Source organism: Salmo salar, chromosome ssa09, assembly GCF_905237065.1.
Source record: "Salmo salar chromosome ssa09, Ssal_v3.1, whole genome shotgun sequence".
NCBI classification, from domain to species: domain Eukaryota; kingdom Metazoa; phylum Chordata; class Actinopteri; order Salmoniformes; family Salmonidae; genus Salmo; species Salmo salar.
In genome coordinates, this window is record NC_059450.1 from 66,817,824 (window position 1) to 66,838,785 (window position 20,962).

Below are 20,962 nucleotides of genomic sequence, written 5' to 3' on the forward strand. Positions count from 1 at the left end.
TTTTTTAAAATTATTAAGTGATTAAAACTCGGAATTCTGTTACCAAATCCGTAACGTAATTACTGCAATTGAATTGACTACAATGGGAAATACTGGCATACTGTTATGTTCAGCTCATAACTGTTTTCTTTCTCTTTCCATCATTTGGTGGTCAAAGCAAGACTTTGAAAACAGTCTGGACAACACCTCCCTCTCTCTCTCTCTCTCTTCTCTCTCTCTCCAGTTAATGCCACGTGTCCTGGCTCTTAATGACTCCTACCATGACACCTACCCCCTTTCCATTTCCTGTAACAAGTTTCCTCGCCCACTGAGCACCGACCAACACCCGACATCCATGGACGTTGAAAAGTAGTTGAAATTTGGTCAGTCCGTCCTGGTAGGACCAAATCTGAACCAATCATAGACGTCTATGTTTCACAAGATTGGACAGCACAGTACAGAACAGTACTGTACTGTAAACTAGAGTTCAGTAAAGCACACTAGAGTGCAGTATAATTAAGCAATACAGCCCGACAGGGTATGGTATACAGTGCATCTGGAAAGTATTCAGACCCCTTGGCTTTTTCCACATTTTGTTACGTCACAGCCTTATTCTAAAATGTATGAAATCATTTTTTTCCTCCTCAATCTATACACAATACCCCATAATGACAAAGCAAAAACAGTTTTTTTTTTAATTTTTGCAAAACGTTTCTTGTAGTTGGCCACCAGGTTTGCACACATCTCAGGAGAGATTTTGTCCCACTCCTCTTTGCAGATCTTCTCCAAGTCATTAAGGTTTCGAGGCTGACGTTTGGCAACTCCAACCTTCAGCTCCCTCCACAGATTTTCTATGGGATTAAGGTCTGGAAACTGGCTAGGCCACTCCAGGACCTTAATGTGCTTCTTCTTGAGCCACTCCTTTGTTGCCTTGGCCATGTGTTTTGGGTCATTGTCATGCTGGAATACCCATCCACGACCCATTTTCAATGCCCTGGCTGAGGGAAGGAGGTTCTCACCCAAGATTTGACAGTACATGGCCCCGTCAAATGATGCGGTGAAGTTGTCCTGTCCCCTTAGCAGAAAAACACCCCCAAAGCATTATGTTTCCACCTCCATGTTTGACGGTGGAGATGGTGTTCTTGGGGTCATAGGCAGCATTCCTCCTCCTCCAAACACGGCGACCACAACACTTTCACCCAGTTGTCCTCTGAATCATTCAGATGTTCATTGGCAAACTTCAGACGGGCATGTATATATATTCTTGAGCAGGGGGACCTTGCGGGTGCTGCAGGATTTCAGTCCTTCACGGCGTAGTGTGTTACCAATTATTTTCTTGGTGACTATGGTCCCAGCTGCCTTGAGATCATTGACAAGATCCTCCCGTGTAGTTCTGGGCTGATTCCTCACCGTTCTCATGATCATTGCAACCCCACGAGGTGAGATCTTGCATGGAGCCCCAGGCCGAGGGATATTGACAGTTCTTTTGTGTTTCTTCCATTTGCAAATAATCACACCAAATGTTGTCACCTTCTCACCAAGCTGCTTGGCGATGGTCTTGTAGCCCATTCCAGCCTTGTGTAGGTCTACAATCTTGTCCCTGACATCCTTGGAGAGCTCTTTGGTCTTGGCCATGGTGGAGAGTTTGGAATCTGATTGATTGCTTCTGTGGACAGGTGTCTTTTTTACAGGTAACAAGCTGCGGTTAGGAGCACTCCCTTTAAGAGTGTGCTCCTAATCTCAGCTCATTACCTGTATAAAAGACACCTGGGAGCCAGAAATCTTTCTGATTGAGAGGGGGTCAAATACTTATTTCCCTCATTTAAATGCAAATCAGTTTATAACATTTTTTTACATGTGTTTTTCTCAATATTTTTGTTGTTATTCTGTCTCTCACTGTTCAAATAAACCTACCATTAAAATTATAGACTGATCCTTTCATTATCAGTGGGCAAACGTACAAAATCAGCAGGGGATCAAATACTTTTTTCCCCCACTGTATACCACAAATCCCAGAGGTGCCTTGTTGCTATTATAAACTAGTTACCAATGTAATTAGAACAGTAAAAATAAATGTTTTGTCATACCCGTGGTGTACCACGACTGTCAGCCAATCAACATTCAGGGCTCAAACCACCCAGTTTATAATGTACTGGATTGTACTATACTGTACTGAACATATCTACTTTACTATACTGAACTTTACTCTACGGTGCTGTGATGACCAAACTCGTGAAACATAGACGTCTATGATTGGTTCAGATTGGGTCTGGTCCGGACCAACCAAAGTGGTCTTGTTTGTGGACGGAGCTCATTCAAATAATAGCCAGTGTGTAGAATAATACCCAAATATGCAAAATAAGGATATTGCATATTTCTACCTTTTTGTAGTTATTCAGGATACATCACCATGAACAGAATTATATTCTTATCCATAATTATGCATTTCTAGTGTAGTACAGATCAGGGACCAATGATGTTATTCCGTTTCCATAATTCCGTTACCGGATGTAAATCCATTTCACCTACTGTAGTTCAATAACCCAAAGTAATTTTTTTCAAACTCAAGGTGTCATATCATAGCTGACACTGAGGACTGACTGCCCAGAAGCTGACCATAGAATAACCCAAAATGTGACAGATAACAGGTTTAATTTGTAGACCCATAGGTATTTCCCCGTTCCCCCTTGGTGGGATGGAAGCTGCTGACGTTCAACTGATTAATTTGTTAAAGGTCCAATGCAGCCATTTTATCTCAATATCAAATAATTTCTGGGTAACAATTAAGTACCTTAATGTGATTGTTTTAAATGAAAATGGTCAAAAATAAACAAAAATAGCTTCTTAGTTAAGAGCGATTACTCAAGCAAGAATTCAGCTAGGACTATCTGGGAGTGGTCTGAGTGGGGAGGGGAAAACTGAAAACCAGCTGGTATTGGCAGAGAGGTTTGGAACTCTCTTTCTTATAGGTCTATTAACCTCTATGGGCTAGGTGGGACGCAAGCGTCCCACCCGTGGTGCACTCCATCAACAGCAGGTGCATTTCAAGAGCGGCAAATTTGAATCCAAATAAATGTCAAAATTCAAATTTTTCAAACATACAACTATTTTACACCCTTTGAAAGATAAACATCTCCTTAATCTAACCACGTTTTACGATTTCAAAAAGGTTTTACGGCGAAAGCATAAATTTAGAGTATGTTAGGACAGTACAAATAAAATAAATGTGTGTAATGTTTTGTCAATTCAAAGACAGGGTCACCAAAACCATAAAACCAGCTAAAATGATGCACTAACCTTTTACAATCTCCATCAGATGACACTCCTAGGACATTATGTTAGACAATGCATGCATTTTTAGTTCTATCAAGTTCATATTTATATCCAAAAACAGCGTTTTACTATGGCATTGATGTTGAGGAAATCGTTTCCCTCCAATAACCGGCAGTCAAGTCAGTATCACAAATTAAATAATTAAAATTAGAAAACATTGGTAAAATATTATATTGTCATTTAAAGAATTATAGATTTACATCTCTTGAACGCAATCAACTTGCCAGATTTAAAAATAACCTTACTGGGAAATCACACTTTGCAATAATCTGAGCACTGCGCCCAGAAAAATAAGCGTTGCGATACAGACCAGCCGTCATGTTGGGGAGATCTAAAATCGAAAATACTATGTAAATAATCCATTACCTTTGATTCTCTTCATCAGATGTCACTTCCAGGTATCACAGGTCCATAACGAATGTAGTTTTGTTCAAAAAAGCTCATCATTTATGTCCAAAAATCTCCGTCTTGTTAGCACATGATCTAAGCCCGCCGGACTTCACTTCATGAACGAGGGGGAAAAAAATATTTACGTTCGTTCAAACATGTCAAACGTTGTATAGCATAAATCATTAGGGCCTTTTTTAACCAGAACATGAATAATATTCAAGGTGGACGAATGCATTCTCTTTTATAACGTATTGGAACGAGGGTACCCAACATGAACTCGCGCGCCAGGTGTCTAATGGGCCATCATCGTTCCATGGCTCTTGTTCGGTCAGATCTCCCTCCAGAAGACTCAAAACACTTTGTAAAGGCTGGTGACATCTAGTGGAAGCAATAGGAAGTGCCAAAAATATTCCTCAGCCCCTGTGTTTTTCAATGGCATAGGTTTAAAGGTAATACAACACATCAGGTATCCACTTCCTGTCAGAAAATGTCTCAGGGTTTTGCCTGCCAAATGAGTTCTGTTATACTCACAGACACCATTCAAACAGTTTTAGAAAATGTAGGGTGTTTTCTATCCATATATAATAAGTATATGCATATTCTAGTTACTGGGTAGGATTAGTAACCAGATTAAATCGGGTAAATTTTTTTATCCAGCCGTGCAAATACTGCCCCCTAGCCCCAACAGGTTTTAACTAATTTACCACCTGGTGATGTCACCAGGCAGGTCAAAACTCCCACCAAAACAGGCTGAAATTTAAGGTGCTTTTACTCTAAAAGGGCATTATCATCATTTTAACAATTTCACAGTATTATTCCAACCTCATAGTGTGAAAATATACACTGAGTATACAAAACATTAAGAATACCTGTACTTTCCATGACATAGACTGTCCAGGGGAATCCAGGTGAAAGTTATGATCCGTATTTATGTCACTTGTTAAATTCACAGTTTTCTGTGTGTATCAAGAATGGTCCACCACCCAAAGGACATCCAGCCAACTTGACACAACGGTGGGAAGCACTGCAACATGGGCCAGCATCCCTGTGGAACGCTTTCGACACCTTCCAGAATCCATGCCTCAACGAATTGAGCCTGTTCTGATGGCAAAAGGGGGAGGGGGATGCAGCTCAATATTAGGAAGGTGTTCCTAATGTTTGGTATACTCAGTGTATATAAAACACAGGACAATCCCGTTTTTGAATGCACTGGGCCTTTAAGTTTAAAGCCTTTAATCAGAGTGCTGACTCATGTACGAGCCTCACATTTTCAAGGCAGTGTTCTGGAACGTTTCAAACCCTCTGGACAACACCTGGTTTAAAGCCTCGTCACAGACCCCTCTGATACACTTACATGACATTATTACAGTTAGGCCTACACTACATTTATGCAGCTCCTATAACACTATGGCGCCACCCATCCCTCAAATACAACTTCATTAATATTCAAGCATACATTTGATTTCACCTATCTAGTCCTTTTAGATTTCAAACCAAATCAAATGTTATTTGTCACACGCGCCGAATACAACCGGTGTCTACCTTACAGTGAAATGCTGACTTACAAGCCCTTAACCAACAATGCAGTTTCAAGAAAAATAAGTGTTAAGAAACTATCTACTCAAATAAACTGTAAAAAATTGTAATAAAAAAGGAAATTGAAAAAATATTTTTATAATAATTAAAGACCAACAATAAAATAACAGTAGTGAGGCTATATACAGGGGTACCAGTACAGAGTCAATGTGCGGGGGCACAGGTTAGTCGAGGTAATATGTACATGTAGGTAGAGGTAAAATGACTATGCATAGATAATAAACAGTGCTTCAGGGGGTGCTTAAAAGTAGGAGCCAGGAACCTAAATGGAACTGGGCCAGAGCAATACCTGGTTCTCTACGCCTCTGCCCACGGGGCTCTGTGGACATGTAGATGCAATGTTCCCAGAACACTGCCTTGAAAAGGTGAGGCTCGTACATACTGCCCCAACAGATCCAGGTCAATGCAATCACCATCGCACTGCACACGGCCCTATCCCACCTGGACAAGAGGAATACCTATGTAATAATGCTTTTCATCGACTACAGCTCAGCATTCAACACCATAGTGGCCTCCAATCTCATCACTAAGCCCTGGGTCTGAACCCCTCCCTGTGCAACTGGGTCTTAGACTTCCCCTTCCTGTGCTCCCTGTTTACCCATGACTGCGTGGCCATGCACATCTCTAACGCAATCATCATGTTTGCTGACAAAGTGGTAGACCTGATTACCAACAATGACAAGACCGCCTACAGAAAGGAGGTGACAGACCTGGTGGAGTGGTACCAGGAGAATAACCTCTCCTTCAACGTCAACAAAACAAGGGAGCTGATCATGGACTACAGGAGACAGCAGAGAGAGCAGCCCCCGTCTTCCATCCACACCGACGGAGCCGCAGTGGAGAGGGTCAAAAGCTTCAAGTTCCTCAGCGTACACATCACGAGGACCTCAAATGGTCCCTTCACACTGACAGCATGGTGAAGAAGGCGCAGCAGCACCTCTTCAACCTCAGGAGGCTGAAGAAATTAGGCTTGGCCCCTAAGACCCTCACAAACTTCAACAGATGCAGCATCGAGAGCATTCTGTCGGGCTGTATCACCGCCTGGTACTGCAACTGCACCTCCCACAACTGCAGGGCTCTCCAGAGGGTGGTGTGGTCAACACAACGCATTATCGGGGGCACAATGCCTGCCCTCCTGGACATCGGCACACCAGGTGTCACAGGAAGGCCAAGAAGATCATCAAGGACCTCGTATATATGAACATTGTTGTTGACCGGGTGCATCCCTTCATGGCTCCAGGGGGGTGTACCTAATAAACTGAGAATATATGTATTTACATTCCGGACTCTGACGTTGCTCATTCTGATATATCTTCATTTATTTTGGATTATGTGTGTATTGTTATTGTATTGCTCGATATTTCTGCATTGTTGGATCTCGAAACAAGCATTTCGCTGCACACGCAAAACTGTGTACACGACCAATAAACGTTGATTTGATTTGCACTCTACTGTCTCAGACAGACCGCACCCTTGTCGCCCTCTCACATACGGAAGAGTGAACTTTTTCCTGTGCAGCAGTCAGCTACTTTCTGAGCGCAACCCCCTATCCTTTCAGTATGCAGACGGCTCGGAATGGCTACTGACGCCAGCACGCTTGAGGAGCTCCATAGCGAGCTCACCTGTCCAGTGTGCCTCGAGCTCTTCCGTGAGCCGGTGATCCTCGAGTGCGGACACCACTTCTGTCGCGTGTGCATTACGCAGTGCTGGGAGGCCAAGTGCGATGAACACCCGACCTGCCCGAAGTGCCGAAAGGCATGCGCTCCGAAGCTGCGCCCCAACTCTCTTCTGTGTAACGTCGTGGACAGCGTGAGGAGAGCTCGAGCCATGGATGGGAAACCCGGGGACCAGGAGAGCTCACAGGAGGATACTGAAGAACGGCAACAGGGGGGCATTATGCCCAGCTCCGGGTTCAGTTTCACCGATTTTTCTCCGCGCCTCGAGTCAGACCTGTGCGAGGAGCACGAGGAGAAGTTGAAGCTATTCTGTGAGGATGATCAGCTTGCGATCTGCCTGGTGTGCGGGATGTCCCGAGACCACAAGACGCACAATGTCATCCCCATCAACGAGGCGTTCGAGAACTACAAGGTAACACTATTCTGTATTTATGTATCTACCTATGTAGGTGTTTGGAATACATATAAATTAGCCGGGTTCCTACATCAATGTCACAGGGACCTGACGTATTGGAATGGATAAATTGTGGCAGAACCTGTCCACAAATCTCAAACTGAGCAAAGTTCACAAAGTTACTATTCAGTAAGATATTTTAATAAGTCTTGTAAGATAAATGTGGACCCAAGATAATTGAGTATTTAATGCTAGAGTGCAAGACATATGCAGACACTCAAGTCAGTGTTGATGTAGCCTATACTTGGAGCTCGAGAGGAATTCCTCGTGCTGGTGTCAGGCCTTCGTTCCCAGACATATTTAACCTTTTATATTTGTTTTGGATATTTGGTGACATACCTGTCACCACACTGTTTTCACAAATCTTACCCATCTACATTGTAACTTTCGGGGGTTCATTTGGGTAACTTGTTAAAATGAAGCCAGTTGGTTGGAAAGGCCCTCTGGTCATATGACTCACATTAAGCTTGTTGTCAGACTACAAAGGATCCAAAACAGTACATCTTAAATTGACAAGGGTGTTAGGCCTAATTCAATGAATCTCTGTATAACGGAAAAAACTTTATCAGTTCAACTCACATAACTTCAAGCTGTGTGTGTGAGCTGTTTTTCTTCTTCCTCTTCTGCAGGACAAGCTGTCCATAGCCCTGGAGAGAGTAATGATCCAGACTGAACAGGCTTCTCTCTATCAGGTCCAGACCAACAACAAGATCATGCTCATCAAGGTATACTGACAGACTGTGTGTGTGTGTGTGTGTGTGTGTGTGTGCGGGTGTGTGTGTGTGCGGGTGTGCGTGCGGGTGTGTGTGTGTGTGTGTGTGTGCGGGTGTGTGTGTGTGTGTGTGTGTGTGTGTGTGTGTGTGTGTGTGTGTGTGTGTGTGTGTGTGTGTGTGTGTGTGCGGGTGTGCGTGCATGCTGTCAGCGAGAGGCTTCTCGTTTACAGTGCCCATCATCCCTGAAACATTTCTAGTGGCCAGTCAGCAGTCCAGTGCGTTGTCTCACCCAGGCACATTCAAATGAGTTTAATTACACAGGGTTTGTCAGTGTGATTACGTTGTTACAGGTGTAACATCATTATTGGACTGTTGTGAGTGTTTTTAATGCACAATGACACTGAGATTATGACTCTGATTTCGGGATTACCCATTCTTTCTCTCAGGCACAGTGCAGACACACACACACACACACACACACACACACACACACACACACACACACACACACACACACACACACACACACACACACACACACACACACACACACACACACACACACACACACACACACACATTATCACACCCCTAATGTAAACACACACAGAATTACATAAAATACATGCCTTAGTTAGTACTGATAAGATCAATGATAAAAAGTAGGATTGTCCCAGGCCTCTCCCTCTCTGTTCTGACACAGGCTTCACCTCACAAGGCTTTGTGAGGTGAATATGAAATGTTCGGGCTCTACAGTGTGTGCGTGTGAGGTAGATACCGAATGTGTACGATGTCGGTGGAGGCCTGCGTTTAAGATGAGCACAGCACAGACATCGGGACCCCATTAAGGAGGCATGCCCTGTGTGTCTGTGTCTGTCACACGCTGAAACACTTTCTCTCCTCCAATCACTTGTTCTTTCACTTCCCTCTGTCTCTCTGGGGAACAGGAAGTGGGTATGAGCAAGGATGTGTGTCAACGATCTAGCAACCACGTGACCGATGTGGCAAATGTTTGTGTGTGTTACTGTGTGTCTGCATGTTGCTGTGTGTGTGTGTGTGTGTGTCTTCTATTCAGCGGAGATGGTTAGGTGTTCATGTGACTAGTGACCGTTTCTGAGAACTGAGATTTGAATCATGAGATTTGAATCATGAGATTTGAATCATGAGATTTGAATCAATGTGTTTATCTCCTGCCTCCATTATCACTGAATGTGCTGTTGCCGTGTGTCTGTTGCCGTGTGTCTGTCTCATTGTGTCTCGTGATGTCTTTGTTTTTTGCATTGTTTTATATCACTGCTGTCGCCAATTCTTGACAGCCTGTCATTGTAAATAAGAATTTCTTCTTAATTGACTTATTTGTATCCTTTAAAGTTGAAATAAAATAAAAACAAGCTTGTGTTAGCTCCCAGAGCTAACCCCTTGACTAAAGCTCAGTGGGCTAACACAGTCTCTAAAGATGGATTCCAACCCAGTCTGTTACGTTTCTATTTTTCTCTGTCCTTCCCTACGTTAGGAGCATGCTGGGGACATAGAGGAGCAGGTGAGTGCAGAGTTTGGACGCCTGAGGGAGTTCCTTCTCCAGGAGGAGGAGAGAGTGAAGGAGAGACTGCAGCGGGAGAAGGAAAAGAGGCTCAACCAATTGGAGGAGGTCGTCAAACACACAACAGAGCAAATTGGCCAGTTAGAGCAAACTGCCGACCAGCTCCGCGTCAAACTCCGAGAGAATGAGAACCCAGCACAACTCCGGGTGAGATGAGAGAGGAGAGGAGGGAGGGAGGGGAAAGAAAAGGAGTGGAGAGAGGGGGAAAGAGAAAAGGACTGTAATGGATAGAGGAAAAAAAGGGAGAAAATATAGATTGTAGAGGAGGAAGGGAGAGGGTTTAAGGGTGGGGGGGTAAAGAAATAGAGGGAGAGTGAAAACGAAAACAGAAAGGGTTGAAGAAAAATTCATAATAAAGTAGAGGGTTTTTGAGGAGATAAGTGTGTGGATTTCTCAGCAGGGCCTCATCGTTGTTATTCTTTCTTTCAGGGAATCAAGGATTTTATCGGAGGGTAAGTAAAAGAATCCATGGTTCTTATCTGATGCTACAGTTCATAGAGCTGTGCAATATCCACATGACTTCACATGATTAAAAAAACAAACAATAACCCAATGTCCCTCGCACTTTTTCAATATTATTTATTCATACTGTAAGGCAGTGGTCGCCAACCGGACGATCTTCAAGGCATTCCTAGTCGATCACCAAACATTTTTATGGAAAAGCCAATGATAAAGGCTTGCGATCCTTTTTTTAAATATTTGTGTTGCGCTGTTGGCAGTAGGTGCACTTGATTCAGAAGCCCTGCACACCGGGTAGGCAAAGTGTTCCCATTCTGAACCATTTAATTTGTCTGAAAAGACAAACTTCGGCCGACCTGCCAGAACGGGAGATCTGTGGCTAAATTGAGTACGGCTACTGCGTTGGCCAATCGGATAGCGAGAACGTCCATGACCCCATCCACAGCAAAGTTTGATACTAGCCTACATAAGATTCAATAACTTTTAAAACCATGACCAGATAGAGACTGTCAAAGAATATAGCAAAGAGCTGCTGTTTAATGAGTGAGTTCATGTAAACAACAATATTCAGCACTGTCAACACTGGTTTTATTCAACACTATTACAAAACATAAAACACGCTTTTCCGTACTTCCTCTTGCGCTGCAGCTGCAACGAATGAGTAGCCAAGTGAAGACCTATTGATAGCCCTGCATTTTTATTATTATTAGCAGCTCGTCTGTCTATTTTAACATCTAGGAATATTTCACATTCTCTGTCGTTAGGAACAACATGAATTTGTGCATGATTGAGGCAGATGCGGTGCGACTCGAGTTTCACCATCAGGTGGATGACGGTGTCCCCTCTCTGGTCATTCGCACCAGTGGAAAGGAAGGAGAGAGCAGGGACCGGGAGAGGCGGACCCTCTGCTGCTCTCTCCCTCCTTCCGCTGAGACTAAGGCTGTGTTCAAAACAACCGGGCGCTCGAAAATCTCAGACTTCAGTGCGTTCAAGACAACTGGGAACTCTGAAAAGAAACTCCCTCTCTCTTCCTCCGTCTCTCTCTCTCAGAGCGGAGATTATGTTTGAGCGACCCCTGGAGGTGTCTGTGGATCTGCCGGAGGGGGAGTTCCTGGGACCACTGCAGTACCGCACCTGGAGGAGGATGAACGCTGTCCTTCAGCCAGGTACAACCACAGCAAAATTGAGTTAGACCACACCGGACCACGTATGGTCGACACTTGACTCCATTAGACCACAGCTCTCACATATCTGACAACATTCCACCACAGGATCCATCTGATTGCATTCTATCAAGCCTGACTGTCACCTGACAGTATCCAACCACACCAGTATGTTGACCGCATACAGCCTGTCCTTTCTATCGTATTTCAATTCCTCTGTCTCTTCCCCAGGTGTGACAGCGGTGACTCTAAACCCAGACACTGCCTACCCCAGGCTGTGGGTGTCCACGTGCTGCACCCAGGTCAGTGTCGGGGACATCCAGCCCAACCTGCCCAACAACCCTGAGCGCTTCACGCGCTACAACATTGTCCTGGGAAGCCAGGCCCTCACCTCAGGGCAACACTACTGGGTGGTTGAGGTGGGCACCAAGACGGCCTGGGGGCTGGGGGTGGCGGCCGCCTCGGTCAACAGGAAGGATGAGATTAGCCTGTGTCCCGACGACGGCTTCTGGACCCTGGTGTTAAGAGAGGGGCGGGGAGGGAGCGAGTACGAGGCCTGCACCAACCACGAGGAGAGCCTGTTGCACCCCCCTCGACCCCCCAGGAGGGTAGGGGTGTACCTTGACTACGGGAGGGGTGTGGTGGCGTTTTACGACGCAGGGGATATGAGTCACCTGTTCACGTTCTCCGACGCCACGTTCACAGAGCCGGTGTTCCCCTACTTCAACCCCTGGCCAATCATCAAAGGGAGAAACCGTGACCCTCTTATTATTATTAGCCCGGACCCGGAGGTTTGAGAGACCTGTTAAGAACTGTCAGAGAACACTGAGAACCAAAGACAAGAAAGTAGAACAATGTAGAGAACCTGTGAGAGAAACTGCAATGTCATCATCCTATTCACTAATGTACTAACACTTTACTATTGTTCACAGTTTTGTCATTTATGAACATTTCCTGTAAATATGTTATGTTTCCATGGAATATATGGGTGTTTTGTGTTTAAAGAGAGCACATGCCAGAGGACTCCACATGGAAAAACGAATTGAAAAGCACCTTAAACATGACATTCTTTCCCTTACAAAAGGACATGGCCAAAGAATGAAATTACAATTTCGTACTATATTTATATAAAGTGTATATATAGTAAGGTTACAGTGTTTTACAGTGTATTTTACATTTTAATAACGGGAGTATATACATCGGCAAATCAGATCACACCTCCATTCTGCTCCTCCCCACCTATATGCAGAAACTTAAGCAAGAAGCACCTGTGGTAAGGTCTGTTGGTGTGACCAATCAGAATCTATGCTTCAAGATTGTTTTGATCACGCAGACTGGAAAATGTTCCCGGTCGCCTTTGAGAATAGTATCGACGTATACACTTCGGTGACTGGGTTCATCAGGAAGTGCATTAAGGATGTTGTTCCCACTGTGACGATTAGAACTTATCCAAACCAAAACCGCGGATAGATGGCAGCATTCGCGCAAAACTGAAGGCGCGAACCACTACATTTAACCACGACAAGGTGACTGGGTACATGGACGTGTATAAAGAGACCAGCTATGGTCGCAATTCAACAGCTCAAAGATGAGATGATAATCACAAATTATAAAGGGAAAGCCAGCCACGTCACGGACACCGACACCTCGCTTTCGGACAAGCTAAACACCTTCGCCCGCTTCCAGGAAAACAACATCGAGCCACTGACGCAGGCCCTTGACGCTCACGGGGACTGTGTGCTCTCGTTCTCCGTGGCCGATGTGTGTAAGACATTTAAGCGTTGCCGGCCCAGGTTGCCGGCCCAGACGGCATCCCAAGCCGTGTTCTCATAGCATGTGCAGACAAACTGGCTGGAGTGTTTACAGACATTACATCTCTCCATATTCCAGTCTGTTGTCCCCACTCTCTTCAAGATGTCCACCCTTGTTCCTGTACCCAAGAAAGCGAAGGTAACTGAACGAATTAAATGACTTGTCGCCCCATAGCACTCACTTCTGTCATTGTGAAATGCTTTGAGAGGCTAGGTAAGGATCATATCACCTTACCCGGCACCCTAGATCCACTACAATTCGCCTACCGCCCCAACAGATCGACGGACGACGCAATTGCCATTACACTGCATACAGCCCTGGACAAGAGAAATACCCATGTAAGAAGGCTGTTCATCGACTACAGCTCAGCCTTCAACACCATAATGCCCTCCAAGCTCATCACTAAGCTCAGAGCCCTGGGTCCCCCCCCGTGCAACTGGATCCTAGACTTCCTACAGCACCAGGTGTCACAGGAAGGCCAAGAAGATCATCAAGAACCTCAGCCACCTGAGCCACGGCCTGTTCACCCCGCTACCGTCTAGAAGGTGGAGACTGTACAGGCGGATTAAAGCTGGGACCGAGAGACTGATAAACAGCTTTTATCTCCAGGCCATCAGACTGTTAAACAGTCACCATTAGCCTTAGTCACTGTTCTTGCCAGGTACCACCCAGTACTCCACCCTGCACCTTAGAGACTGCTGCCCTATGTACATAGAGTCATTCAACACTGGTCACTTTAATAATGTTTGCATACTGTTTTACCCACTTCATATGTATATACTGTATTCTAGTCAAGGCTCATCCTATATAACTACTGCTGTCCACACCTTTTCTATTCATATACTGTCCATACTGTCTATACACACCATTATATACAGTATAATGGTGTGTATAGACACACCAGGCCCACCCATAGCTGCTCCCCTGCCCAGTCATGTGAAATCCATAGATTAGGGCCTAATGAATTTATTAAGTGATTTCCTTATATGAATTGTAACTCAGCAAAAATGTTGAAATTGTTGCATGTTGCGTTTTATATTTTTGTTCAGCATACATATAAAGTGGGTTAAACAGTTTGTAAACATTATTAAAGTGACCAGTGCTCAATGACTATGTACATAGGGCAGCAGTCTCTAAGGTGCAGGGTAGAGTACCGGGTGGTAGCCAGCTAGTAACAGTGTCTTAGGTTCATGGCAGGGCCCTGGGCCGGATGCTGGCTAGTGATGACTGACAACGTCTAGGAGCGAGTAACAGGGTGACTGTGTCTGTCGGCGTCATCTTGTGTCATCGATAATAAAAATGTGTTGCATTACCTCCACAGTGTAGTCGTTCTACAGATCGATCGCACAAATTGTTGTTCGGGAACATGCAGATATTGAACTGTCTGGCTGCCGTTGGAACTTGACTCTGGTGCATTAAGACTGTTGTTCTCTTTCAGTCCACTGGAGGGCGTTCAAACAGTGTCCACCCTATACTTCATTCTCACGCTGGTGACCACAAAGGAGAATGAGCTTTAAAAGATTAAGAGCTGCACTTAAGAAATCATTGATTCAAATCCATAATCCCTGATCAATTATTTTGGGTAGAACTAACAGGTCAGAAAGGGGTTCAGATTAGTGCAGAGGGTCAAGGTGGGGCTGAGTTACTGAGAGAGAACCACCTGATCATGTGTGTCTCTGTGTGTACGGTGTGTGTGAGCAGGAACAGGTGAGTGTGGTGTGTATTAGCGGGAAGTGTGTGTTGTGTGTTAGGATTATAACCCAGACATTGTTTCAGCCTTCTATCTCTGACACTTTAAGCTTGATACGCGAGGAGCTACCAGCCTATACCACAGTACGATATGAAAAAATAAGAAATCTGTTAAATACTTTCAATATTTGGTGCTGGACATGTATACGCTTGTGTATTACATCATTTATACATGTGGTATTACAAGTCTATTACAACATAACACAGGCTATATACCCCTGTCTGTGTTTTCAAACATTGCTGCACGAGGGCGATGTGCGCAAGTTGGTATCAGAACAAGTGGAAGTTCTTATGGATTATAATAGAATTTTAAGGCTTATTTGAATGTCATGCTTAATGTTTGTGTCATCATTGTAAATCAACTGCATAATACTTAAAAACACTTCAAATCCAACCAGCCAAATGGCTCTTGGCTAGCTTTTGCTACAGCCTATATCAATTAGAGTTAGCATTCTAGCTAACAACTGTTGCATCCAAAAAAGTTATTTTGCAAAGATCACAACGGAATATAATCTTAGCGACCGTTCAAGCGAGAATCAAAACATCATTGTAAGCGTATGAGAACCCTAAAAAGTTATTTTATTTAGAAGTAATAAAAACATAAATCTAGACTATGTTGAATGGGCGCAGATGGCGATGACTTTCTCTCTGCCGCCAAGAGTCGTGCACATAAACTCAGCAAAAAAATAAACGTCCTCTCACTGTCAACTGTGTTGATTTTCAGCAAACTTAACATGTGTAAATATTTGTATGAACATAATATTCAACAACTGAGACATAAACTGAACAAGTTCCACAGACATGTGACTAACAGAAACGGAATAATGTGTCCCTGAACAAAGGGGGGGTCAAAATCAAAAGTAACAGTCAGTATCTGGTGTGGCCACCAGCTGCAGTGCATCTCCTCCTCATGGACTGCACCAGATTTGCCAGTTCTTGCTGTGTGATGTTACCCCACTCTTCCACCAAGACACCTGCAAGTTCCCGGACATTTCTGGGGGGAATGGCCATAGCCCTCACCCTCCGATCCAACAGGTCTCAGACGTGCTCAATGGGATTGAGATCCGGGCTCTTCGTTGGCCATGGCAGAACACTGACATTCCTGTCTTGCAGGAAATCATGCACAGAACAAGCAGTATGGCTGGTGGGATTGTCATGCTGGAGGGTCATGTCAGGATGAACCTGCAGGAAGGGTACCACATGAGGGAGGAGGATGTCTTCACTGTAACGCACAGCATTGAGATTGCCTGCAATGACAACAAGCTCAGTCCAATGATGCTGTGACACACCGCCATAGGCCATGACGGACCCTCCACCTCCAAATCGATCCTGCTCCAGAGTATAGGCCTCGGTGTAACACTCATTCTTTGACGATAAACGCGAATCCGACCATCACCCCTGTTGAGACAAAACCGCGACTTGTCAGTGAAGAGCAGTTTTTGCCAGTCCTGTCTGGTCCAGAGACGGTGGGTTTGTGCCCATAGGCGACGTTATTGCCGGTGATGTCTGGTGAGGACCTGCCTTACAACAGGCCTACAAACCCTCAGTCCAGCCTCTCTCAGCCTATTGCGGACAGTCTGAGCACTGATGGAGGGATTGTGCGTTCCTGGTGTAACTCGGGCAGTTGTTGTTGCCATCCTGTACCTGTCCCGTAGCTGTGATGTTCGGATGTACCGATCCTGTGCAGGTGTTGTTACACGTGATCTGCCACTGCGAGGATGATCAGCTGTCCGTCCTGTCTCCCTGTAGCGCAGTCTTAGGCATCTCACAGTATGGACATTGCAATTTATTGCCCTGGCCACATCTGCAGTCCTCATGCCTCCTTTCAGCATGCCTAAGGCATGTTCATGCAGATGAGCAGGGACCCTGGGCATCTTTCTTTTGCTGTTTTTCAGAGTCAGTTGAAAGGCCTCTAAGTTTTCATAACTGTGACCTTAATTGCCTAATGTCTGTAAGCTGTTAGTGTCTTAACGACCGTTCCACAGGTGCATGTTCATTAATTTTTTATGGTTCATTGAACAAGCATGGGAAACAGTGTTTTAACCCTTTACAACGAAGATCTGTGAAGTTACTTAGATTTTTATGAATTATCTTTGAAAGACAGGGTCCTGAAAAAGGGCCATTTCCTTTTTTGTTGAGTTTATGTGCGTGACGTCAGTGTGTTATGTACTGGAAAAGGGACTATTGTATCCTCAGAAGGGGCACTAAACTATTATAAATTCATATTCAGACTAGAAATAAGTTGACTTAACATGTACTTAAGTTAAAAAAAAAAACTTAAGTCCATGACTTAAGTCCATTAAGTCTACTTATCTGAGGTCTGAATCGGGCCCATCGTGAGTTCATTGTCTATCCCTTCTTTAATTAACAAACACATGAATTATGAAGGTTCATCTAGTTCCTCTGTCTGTAGTATCTGTAATGAGATATCACTCCGAGGCTAATCTACATGCAGTAACACGAGCCTTCCGTTTTGCATGACTGTTTATCCATCCATCCCTCACCTCCCTCTCTCCTTTCTTCCCTCCATCTCTCATTCTCTGTAAAATCTTGTCATAGGCTTACAGGTAGATCTCTGGGATCAATGAGAGGACTTTGTTTTATGATTGGAAGAATAAACAACCTTGGGTATCATTTCAGAGACATTTCCAGTGTTTAATAAATGTCATTCAGAGCCTCACACCACTAAACCTGGATCCCATAACCATCAGAGAGGCCCAAATCAGGCCCAAATCACCTCACCTCTGGACATTCCAGTGTTTTTCTTGCTATACTTTATTCACTTTGCCACCATGGCATTTTTTTGCCTTTACCTCCCTTATCTCACATCAATTGCTCACATTGTATATAGTCTTATTTTTTTATTATTATTATTATTATTTTCTTTTTTTTTTCTTTTTTTTTTTTTTATTCTACTGCATCATTGATTGTATGTTGTTTTACTCCATGTGTAACTCTGTGTTTTTGTATGTTGTCGAACTGCTTTGCTTTATCTTGGCCAGGTCGCAATTGTAAATGAGAACTTGTTCTCAACTTGCCTACCTGGTTAAATAAAGGTGAAATAAATAAAAATAAAAATACTCCTGAACTTGGTCCTGCTACTTGGTCCCCCCCCCCCCCACCACCACCTTGAACTACCTGTCTAATTCTCATAATTATTTTCTCAGGGCCCCTGACACCTTAAACTACTTCCCTCTATTTTAAACCCCCAGTGTCTCTCTGGATGTTTTTACCATAATTGATCTCTTTTCTCCCCCAGTCTGAGTTTGTGCTCCCCCCATCAATAATGAATGACTGCATGAGGGAGAAAGATAGCCTTAAAGTGATTAATGGAAACCTCATTAGGAACTGGAGAAATGTTTGGCAACATACGCTTCAGCCTTCGGCTTGCATACTATCAACTTCTCTTACAGCCGGAAAGGGGTTAATAATGGCTAAGAAAGGAGGGGTGAATGGAGGGGTCAGAGGTCAAGAAAGCAGTGGGGCCAATAAAATAGAATACTTTACAATCTGTTAGGAAATGTTCCATATGTGATTAAGCATACAGACATGGCAGACAGGACTAACATAAAGACATTACATGACAAATAACAAGGCACAGAATTCAGCCCAAAGTAGAGTTGAAGTCAGAAGTTTACATACACCTTAGCCAAATACATTTAAACTCCGTTTTTCACAATTCCTGACATTTAATCCGAGTAAAAATTCAGATCACCACACAAAGTTAGGATCACCACTTTATTTTAAGAATGTGAAATGTCATAGTAGAGAATGATTTATTTCAGCTTTTATTCTTTCATCACATTCCCAGTAGGTCAGAAGTTTACATACACTCAATTAGTATTTGGTAGCATTGCCTTTAAATTGTTTAACTTGGGTCAAATGTTTCCGGTAGCCATCCACAAGCTTCCCACAATAAGTTAGGTGAATTTTGGCCCATTCCTCCTGACAGAGCTGGTGTAACTGAGTCAGGTTTGTAGGCCTCCTTGCTCGCACACGCTTTTTCAGTTCTGCCCTCAAATCTTCAATAGGATTGTGGTCAGAGCTTTGTGATGGCTACTCCAATACCTTGACTTTGTTGCCCTTAAGCCATTTTGCCACAACTTTGGAAGTATGCTTGGGGTCATTGTCCATTTGGAAGACCCATTTGTGACCAAGCTTTAACTTCCTGACTGATGTCTTGAGATGTTGCTTCAATATATCCACATAATTTTCCATCCTCATGATGTCATCTATATTGTGAAGTGCACCAGTCCCTCCTCCAGCAAAGCACCCACCACAACATGATGCTGCCACCCCCATGCTTCACGGTTGGGATGGTGTTCTTCGGGTTGCAAGCCTTCCATTTTTTCCTCCAAACATAACGATGGTCATAATAGCCAAATAGTTCTATTTTTGTTTTATCAGACCAGAGAACATTTCTCCAAAAAGTACGATCTTTGTCCCCATGTGCAGTTGCAAACCATAGTCTGGCATTTTATGGCGGTTTTGGAGCAGTGGCTTCTTCCTTGCTGAGAGGCCTTTCAGGTTATGTCGATATAGGACTCGTTTTACTGTAGATATAGATACTTTTGTACCTGTTTCCTCCAGCATCTTCACAAGGTCCTTTGCTTTTGTTCTGGGATTGATTTGCACTTTTCGCACAAAAATACGTTAATCTCCTGAGTGGTATGACGGCTGCGTGGTCCCATGGTGTTTATACTTGCGTACTATTGCTTGTACAGATGAACATGGTACCTTCAGGCGTTTGGAAATTGCTCCCAAGGATGAACCAGACTTGTGGAGGTCTACAATTCTTCTTCTGAGGTCTTGGCTGATTTATTTTGATTTTCCCATGATGTCAAGCAAAGAGGCACTGAGTTTGAAGGTAGGTGTCACGTCCTGACCATAGTAAGTTGTTATTTTCTATGGTAGAGTAGGTCAGGACGTGACAGGGGGTGTTTGTTCTATGTTTTCTATTTCTATGTTTAGGTTCTAGTTTTTCTATTTCTATGTTGGAATTGTTTGGGTTGATCTCTAATTAGAGGCAGCTGATCCTCGTTGCCTCTGATTAGAGATTATATTTAAGTAGGGGTTTTTCTCTTCCTGTTTGTGGGTGATTATCTTTTGAGTAGTGTGTTTTCCTCTCTGCGTCACGGTTTATTGTTTTTGTATTTTCAAGTATTTGGTGTTTTGCAATGTTTCACAATAAATATAAATATGTGGAACCACAACCATGCTGCGCGTTGGTCCGATCATTTGAACAGCTGCGACAGTAGGCCTTGAAATACATCCACAGGTACACCTCCAATTGACTCTAATGATGTCAATTAGCCTATCATAAGCTTCTATAGCCATGACATAATTTTCTGGAATTTTCCAAGCTGTTTAAAGGCACAGTCAACTTAGTGTATGTAAACTTCTGACCCACTGGAATTGTGATACAGTGAATTATAAGTGAAATAATCTGTCTGTAAACAATTGTTGGAAAAATTACTTGTGTCATGCACAAAGTAGATGTCCTAACCGACTTGCCAGAAAAATTGTTTGTTAACAAGAAATTTGTGGAGTGGTTGAAAAACGAGTTTTAATGACTCCAACCTAAGTGTATGTAAACTTCCGACTTCATCTGTATGTACACTTAGATGTAGGAAATAGAACAAACCATAGGTTGTATTTTATAGTCCTCATTTAGTGAACTGAAACTGATTGATAGAGAGAGAGAGAGTGATGCTCACCATTTATCCATTAACTATTTTAGTTGTGCGCCTTCACAATCGATCGTATGAGGCTTAAGTCAGTGGAGGCTGGTGGGAGGAGCAAAAGGAGGACAGGCTCATTGTAATGGTTGGAATGGAAAACATGGAACGGTATCAAACACTTCAAACATATGGAAATCACGTTTGACTCCGATCCATTCCTTCAAATTTCAGCCTTAACAATGAGCCCGTCCTCCTATAGCTCCTCCCACCAGCCTCCACTGGACTAAGTGCAGTTCTGGAATTGGAATGGGAAGAAGAGTTGGAGAGGAAGAGCAGAGAGGTAGTGTTATTTATAGA

General features: G+C 43.7%; 1 protein-coding gene across 1 annotated transcript; it reads left to right on the forward strand.

Moving 5' to 3' along the window:
- The first annotated feature begins 6,793 nt into the window (after positions 1–6,793).
- LOC106611654 (zinc-binding protein A33) lies at positions 6,794–15,632 on the forward strand. Its single transcript, XM_014212093.2, has 6 exons — positions 6,794–7,386; positions 8,058–8,153; positions 9,655–9,888; positions 10,171–10,193; positions 11,251–11,366; positions 11,595–15,632. Exons 1-6 carry the CDS (start codon positions 6,874–6,876, stop codon positions 12,158–12,160), a joined length of 1,548 nt encoding a protein of 515 aa, XP_014067568.1. The 5' UTR covers positions 6,794–6,873; the 3' UTR covers positions 12,161–15,632.
- Positions 15,633–20,962: the final 5,330 nt, after the last annotated feature.